Here is a 7,916-nt window from a genome sequence, read left to right as displayed (position 1 = left end):
GGCTTGACTCCGCTTCGTCCACAGAGAAAGCCGATCCGGCGATCCACAGCGCGAAGTTGATGTATTTCCTCAGCGAAAAGCACGGATCAACTCTAGGCACGACGAAGCGGATATCGTCCTCTTTTGGAAGGCCAAACAAAGTAGTTTCGCTTTCACAACGAAACACACAGCGTCTTCACGACATGGCGGCAGCAACAATACTACAGCGAGAATAAAAGTTACACCTTCTTTCTTTGCGTGAACATTTGGGCAGCATTATGCAAATCTTCCCACATCATGACGTAGACATGTGGGGGCGTGTTAGAACGAGCCGTTTTAGGTAGGCGTGGTTGACTCTTTTATAAAGAATATCTCTTTGGATTTGAGACTTTAGTCTTTGCAACTTTACAGATCTTCTTTATGCACCAAGAGCTTGTAACACTTCAAAGAGAAAGGAAAAATTGAAATTGCATCATATGACCCCTTTAATAGTACGAGAGGCTATGCTAGCCTCTTGTTGTATTTGTGCCAGTTGTGCATCGACAAATAGTTCTGTTGAGCCACAGTCAGTCAATTCTGAAATACAAGCTTGGGCAACTTGCACTGAATTCATGAAAGGCTCTGTTACCCAAGCTAAAGAATTTGATTAAGAAATTGTACAAAAGAAAAAAAATGTAATAAGGCGGAATAAAATTGCAGAAATATATTATTTATATTTAAATGAGCATTTAATATCTGTTTATTTAATCTGTTACATGTCAGGGTTTATTTTGTGATAATGATTGTATACATTATCTCTTACATACATATTTTCTCACTTTTTTGTGCATATATTGTATCAAAGACAGCAAAGAATTTGGGTTAAAAATCCTTTTTTTTCTCCTCCAGTGCAGATTTGGTTCCTATATACTCATTTGGAGAAAACGAGGTATTTGATCAGGTGGAGAACCGTCGAGGCACCTGGCTGCGATATATTCAAGAGCGCCTGCAATTCATTATGGGCATTTCTCTGCCTCTCTTCCACGCACGAGGAGTTTTCCAGTACAGCTTCGGCCTAATGCCCTACAGAAAACCCATCAACACTGTTGGTAAGCACAATCAAATATTAGTCAAATATCATTGATGGCAGGTCAAGGTTAAGTGTAAATTAAAGCCATATTCTGAATCTGTGCCACTACCTTTTTGTAGCCTAAGCTAAACAGATGCAATAACCTCTCTGTCAGTTGTTAGCCATTTATTTGTTGTACTGTACCAATGCACAAGTCTTATCTGTTCTCACTTTTAGCCTACTGTAAGCAGGTCCAAACCGTTGCAAAACTTGGAAAGTTAAGTATTTGCTTTTTAGCAACCCCAGAGTACTGTCAGACAGTCTTATCAGCAAACGTGAGATGAATCGATTGCTAGGCCTCAGAGATCAATCAATCAATCAATCAATCAATCTATCTATCTATCTATCTATCTATCTATCGCCATCTGTCAGTCTGTCTGTCTATTCATTCATCCATAGCAACAAAGGCTTTCAAAGTCACTTCACCTTTGTGTATTTATTTATGAAGGAAATATTTTAATAGTCCTTTCTGTCTTCTCCCAGTGGGTAGGCCAATTCCAGTAGAGAAAAACGAGAAACCAACGGCAGAAGAACTGGACGTGTTTCACCAGCGCTACATGGACGAACTCAGCCGCCTGTTTGAGGAACACAAAGGAAATTATGGAGTAGCTGAAGATTCTCACCTGCTGTTCCAGTGAGAGGATCACTGAAGCAACTCTGAGATTGTGTACGTATGTGTTTACAAGAAAGAGATAGAAAGACAGTTATGCATGTCTAGTTTAGTCTCAGTTGTATATTGTCAGCTTTTAAACCATTGCTGTTTTGTTTACCAGTTGTTGAATGTAATATCAGAATTGTATTTCCTGATTAATGCAATGTGTAATTCAAAGCAGTTCATGCTTTCACATGTACCAAACATTTCAAAAAAAAATTTTTTTTCCACGTAAATGAAATTTTCTTTATGTTTTAACTTCTAAATTTACTGGTTTTACTCAAATCAGAAATATTATGTAATATGGCTAATGCAACCTGACTTCATCAACAAAAGTAATAACTTTTACAGTGTATTTTCTACTGTATGTGCTTTAAAGCAGAATGTCTGAATAAATCTGCACCAGTTTTACTACTCTGTCTGTTTGAATGACTCGGGACACAGAGACACTAAAGTTTCTCCACTGACTCCCAAAAGACAGTTGCATCTCTCAGGAGGATTGCAATGTAAATGTCTTCAGCTATTACAACATGTAGTAAAACAAAGTTAAGCTTTTTCATCTGATGGTGTAAAACATGAAAGTCTTGACGTCAGATAGATAGACAGATTGACAAATGCATCCCTGCCTCTTGAGGCTATTTTTGTCCTCAGGGATGATTTGGGTCAAAGCTAACACCATGCAATGGTCAGTCCTGTTTCACAATGCACACTGGTCTAGAAAAGATTTAGTCATGCCAGAAAGGACACATTTCTTCACAACCAGGCTGACTACACACGCAATGACCACAGGCTGACCAGATGTCTACACCGGATAAATCAGGCTTGGACCATTGCACTTAGACAGAGACAGAGATAGACATCCCAATTGAAGGTCAGCACTGGACCTAAGAAATGGAAGACATGGAAGTCATTAAACTGACCGGTCGCTATGTCATTGGTTTAAATATAATGCAAATATGAAATGCATGAAAATATTGGGTCAGAGGTAAACCCTTGTTATGACTATAGCAAGTTACGGTAAAAAAATAAAATGGATCTCGTACGTGAATGGTGGGTTTAGAGGGGAGGTAAAGGGGTGTTTCACTAACCTGGAAGCTTCGGCTCTTGCACTGACAAATTGGACATGCACTGAATTATGCTCTGTGATAACACTTTGACGGGCTATTTAAAGATGCCCAAAGGTACAAGCAAGGTCATTGCTTGAATTCAAATGACCAAGGGCAAATTGGCCAAATATGAGTATATATATATATATACCACAGCTCTTAATGCATTGTGTTGCCTTCTTGAGCATCAGTACATGTTTTCACCTTTTGTAATAGTTGTGTATGATGAGTCCCTCAGTTGTCCTCAGTGTGAAAATATGAGTTCATAATCATAATCAAAATCATAGTCACTTTTGGAAAGGGTTCAAATATGCAGAAGATGCTGGAAAACCAAAGAATGTGTGGAAGCTGGAGGATTTTTCTGAAGAACAGCAGGCAGTTGAACTGCTCAGGACCAACAAGGGACTCATGAACAACTATCACAAAATATATAAACAGTCGTGGATCATCCAGGAAATGACACATAGTATTAAGATTCAAGGGTATGTAAACTTTTGAATGGGGTCATTTTTTATAAATTCAGTTATTATTTTGTCTTGTGGAGTATATATAAACATCTGTTATGTGAAATAGCTTATTCAGGACAGTACTAAATAAAAAATAACATGCAATTTTCATGATCCCTCTTATTTTGTTTCAATTATTAAAATTTTGCACATTCTGCAAGGGGTATGTAAACTTATGAGCACAACTGTATATATTTTTAATAATTGCCTTATATTTATATAAACTGTACGTATCCATTACTATTTCATGTGATTTCAGAAAAATACATTTAACCCAATGGAAATAATTTATTTTATTTAATGTTTTATTTGTTAGGGACAGATACAATAAACATAGATGAAAATGTAAAAAACAATCATCCCATGCATGTACCATAGTGCTTGTAGCCGAAGCTAATTTGCAACACTTGTCCCTAGGAGGGCTTTTATAAATTACAATTACAATAAACAAGTAATGCACAAATTTATAATATAAATACACTAAACATGACTACAGGTTTGTTGATGTATCAACCAAGATTTCGTGGCCTTCTTAAAAAAATTAAAATTTACAGTAGATTTTAAATAGTCAGGCAATGAATTCCAAAGTTTTACACCTTTCACTGAGAGAACAGTCCCGTATCGTATCATTTATCCAAGGAAGCTGTATTTTTCTATATGATTTCTTCCGACATTTAATAAATGTATCTACAATACGACTGATATGAATCATAAATTCATCACAACATCTATTTACATGATTATGTTGTAAAACGTCATTCCTTCATTCCTTCAAAACGTCAACTTCAATTAATTTGTATAGATGTATTTACATCATATCTACAGTCCAATATCAAATTAATTCCATTTTCCCTATTCGAATAATTATGATTTTCTTGCCCAATCAAAATCTTTAAATGAGATGTCTCCTATCTTAATGTGAAAATCTTATATTATCATTAATTGTTATTTTTTAGAACAAAAGAGCAAAGTACAAGTAGACCGGATGCTTAGTACACATTTGATCATTTCAGCAACACCTTTTCTGCACCTGCACTAGTGGGTAAAAACATACAGTGTGGATGACCGCTATTGCACAGGTCAAAACAATATACACACTTGTAAGAATACTGTTCTGTTTTTCCACTTCTGCTGACGAAGAAGTAAACAATAGGCTACAAGAAAGAATAACAATATTTTATAAAGATGCTGCAAAAACTTTTTCTCTGTTGACCTTCAGATTATATGAGACATAAGTATGCCAATGTACATCAATTAATGCCAACAAATGAGGATTTGGCTAATAGAGATTAAAGTTCAATGACCAACTATATGAGCTCTGCCAAATGGACCTTTGATATTGATACAGTACAAATTACAGTGAGCTTGTGTAATTTACTGTCTAGACTGAATATACTTCCTCATCAAAACTGGCTGATTATTGGCACCCAGTACCCATTAAAACCATCTTAATATCAGTTTTTACCTACTCTGGCATCAGATATAAAAAATACCTCAAGCAGGGCTGTACGTTAACTTTTTTTTCACATAGCACAGGTTTAAGAGCTTCACGCGTTTCTCTCTCAACTGTTTACTTTCATTTTAGACATAACCAACTGTGTTTATATGTAAACCTTGTGTTTTTTTGACAGTATTAGATGCGAAAGACAACTTAGTCCAATAATCAGACGCTTTTTGACAGGCTCTCAGTGTGAGCGTGCGTCATGAGTACGCGCTCAGAAAAGCGCATGCAGAACATCACGTGAATTAAATGTTTAACCGGTATTTCTTTAAAGCAGATGGAAATAATGTAGTTTTGTGATTGCGCATAAGTGCAGTGTCCCGTGAGAGTAACTCTACCGCTGAGCTAATACTGATGTGAACATTATATTGAGACGGAGGGAGGCGCCAGAACTGCAGCTGATAGAATGCACGCTGTAGCACGATACAACGATATTTCTTCAAAAGCAGATCGTGGAGACATTCAAAAATTGTCATATCGCACACCCCTAACTACCAAGTATAATCAATCTCACACACACAAACAAGCACAACGAAATCACTTCACACTATTAAGCGGCTGTGTTATGAACATGCAAAATTGTATCGCACCCGTGCTACAGTGGTAAATTTATTCATCGCACAGACCAGTTTTTTTGTAGCACGTGCGACATATATGTCGCACTGTACAGCCCTGCCTCAAGTAAATAGGTAAACATCATAAAATATTATTCAGAACTAGCAGGCTAAAAATTATGTAATAAACGTTAATACTTTAAAAACCCAAATTGCTCAAATTTCTGACTTAAAATGTACACAAAATTGCATTCTATATACATTAAATACATCTTGCATAACAATATACTCTGTATTATCTATAAAGACATAAAAATACACCAAACATAACATATTTATATTTCAAGCAGTTATAATATGCTTGAGCAGCTGCAGATCAGACAGAGATAAGGTGAGCGGTCTCTCTGCCATCTGAGTGCTGGCCAAGCCTTGCAAGAAGAACAGGCCAATAAAGGTCACTGGCAGTCGCAACGCTGGCCTTGGTGTTGTGAAAAAGAAAACGTGAATTATGAAACAGTTAATATCCCTAATGGACATTCAGTCTTGCAGGCTGCAGTCATTCACTTTTTTTCCGTCTTTGGTTTCTCAGTTCTGAGGCCTATTGAGGTTGTGTATAATGACCTACAAAGTGTTCTTTTTATTAATAGAATATTTCAGTCTTGGTGAAATGATATTCTGGTTTCTAGAATTGGCTTGGGTCCCTCCTGCAATGCAAGTCTAGTAGACTTGCATACTTTCAAGTTGAAAATATTAAATACTTTCAAGTTGAAATATATGAGAAAAAAGGAGTAATTAATGGTTTTTACAAAGAGTGGACAATCAGTGTTGGTCAATAAAGCCTGAGGGCGGGGCTAAAGTCTCCTCCATCTGATTGGCTGGGCGCCCATCCCCCGTCTAGTTTACTTTCACAGATCTTTAAAACCTCCAGATCACATGAAGCGATAATAACCATTCAGAGCCAACCATCTCAGCAAGGAGCCTTGAAAGTTTGACAACTCTAGCCAGCTATTGTAAACGAAAATTCATCAGACGGAAACTGTTTTTCTGGAATTCAAAACTTGACAACTTTTCGTCTTAAAATATTGATGACAGCGAAGGCGGTTATAGTTTATTGACAGCGCCTTTACAGAGAGGGATGCTGTAGAGCAGCTCAACTTCCACCAGCGAGATTTATTCAGTTTCATTTATTAATATTCGTGCCTCAACCATGAAGACCATACTCGCTGCATATTCCGGTGTGAAAAAGGGTATGTAAAAATGTGTTGTAAAATAATTGCATTCTAAATGTGAGTGCTATCATTGAATTCAATTTATACATGTTTTATGTATGTATAAATATGTATGCAAAAAAAAAAAAAAAAAAAAAATAGTTAAGTTAGTTTAGACACTTAAGTGAGATTAAGTCTCCATCTTGTTCCAATCATCGACAGGGACTGAGAGAAGTGTTACAGTGTCTTACTTTGCAGTGTGTCTGATGTTTGTTGTTATTTTCAGTCAGGATGGACTCAGTTAAAATGGGATTATGTTGTCTTGTGATCCGATCTAAGTGATTGTAAGAGAAGTGTGTACGTGTGCTTCACTGCATCTTATCTTTTTTGCACTGTGTAAAATTTGCTCGAGTTTTGTGAATAATGAATGAGAAGTATCACGGTGTTGGTTTTGTGCTCTCATTCTAATAGCAAAGGGTCACTAGTTTGTTATTTCATGCATCTGAGAGTTTTTTTCTGAGATTTTGTTTCTGAGACAGACCTTAATGTAGAGAACAAACATTCCCACATCATTAAACTGGTTAATTCCAATTCTCCTTTAAATCCCGTATAGGCTCAGGCTCCAGCATCCTCTCGGCCTTTCACGACCTGCCCTCCGTCCCCTGGCTGACACGATCCAAGGTCGTGAAACATCTGCAGGTGATCTCTGTCCTGCAGTTTGTCATTACATTTCTTGCCATGGGTGAGTGAAAGCGTTAAGTTCATTACGAGACTTAAGTCGGTGTAACGGCGGCCAGCGGTAGGTGCTGTGCAGGTAAACCAGGTTTAGCCTCCTTGTTAGTGCGTCTGCCTCCCATGCCGGAGACCTGGGTTTGAGACCCACTTGGAACGAGAACGAGGTGTGGCGGTGAGGACCTGGGAGAGAAGGGGTTGCATTGGTGCTGTGACCTGGATGGGAGTGAGGTTTAGGGGGGTGAGTGTAACGGAGGCCAGCGGTAAGTGCGGTGCAGGTAAACCTCACTCCCCTGATCTCAAGAGATGCACTAGCGACTGACGCTAGTGGCTGCAGTCTTTAGCCTCCTTGTTAGTGTGTCCGCCTCCCATGCCGGAGACCCGGATTCGAGACCCACTCGGAACAAGAACGAGGTGTGGCGGTGAGGACCCGGGAGAGAGGGGTTGCATTGGTGCCGTGACCCGGATGGGAGTGAGGGCTTAGGGGGGTGAGTGTAACGGAGGCCAGCGGTAGGTGCTGTGCAGGTAAACCTCACTCCCCTGATCTCAAGAGACGCACTAGCGACTGAC

The 7,916-nt window shown here is 38.4% G+C and overlaps 2 protein-coding genes across 2 annotated transcripts in view; both read left to right on the top strand.

The window, feature by feature from the left end:
- LOC107686211 (2-acylglycerol O-acyltransferase 2-A-like) overlaps positions 1–1,725 on the top strand; it is an 8,011-nt gene extending 6,286 nt beyond the window's left edge. Inside the window, exons 5-6 of the mRNA XM_016483118.1 lie at positions 868–1,067; positions 1,571–1,725. Of these exons, the coding sequence (XP_016338604.1) occupies positions 868–1,067; positions 1,571–1,725 (355 nt within the window). The remainder of the gene's footprint in view (positions 1–867; positions 1,068–1,570) is intronic.
- A 4,795-nt stretch (positions 1,726–6,520) lies between these two features.
- dgat2 (diacylglycerol O-acyltransferase 2) overlaps positions 6,521–7,916 on the top strand; it is an 11,633-nt gene continuing 10,237 nt past the window's right edge. Inside the window, exons 1-2 of the mRNA XM_016482986.1 lie at positions 6,521–6,653; positions 7,228–7,356. Coding sequence (XP_016338472.1) covers positions 6,614–6,653; positions 7,228–7,356 — 169 coding nt within the window. The 5' untranslated portion in view covers positions 6,521–6,613. The remainder of the gene's footprint in view (positions 6,654–7,227; positions 7,357–7,916) is intronic.

This window comes from Sinocyclocheilus anshuiensis, unplaced genomic scaffold (assembly GCF_001515605.1).
Source record: "Sinocyclocheilus anshuiensis isolate Anshui unplaced genomic scaffold, SAMN03320099.WGS_v1.1 scaffold437, whole genome shotgun sequence".
Lineage (NCBI taxonomy): Eukaryota > Metazoa > Chordata > Actinopteri > Cypriniformes > Cyprinidae > Sinocyclocheilus > Sinocyclocheilus anshuiensis.
Note: the sequence above shows the minus strand (reverse complement) of the source record. Positions and strands in the feature narration are given on the sequence as shown.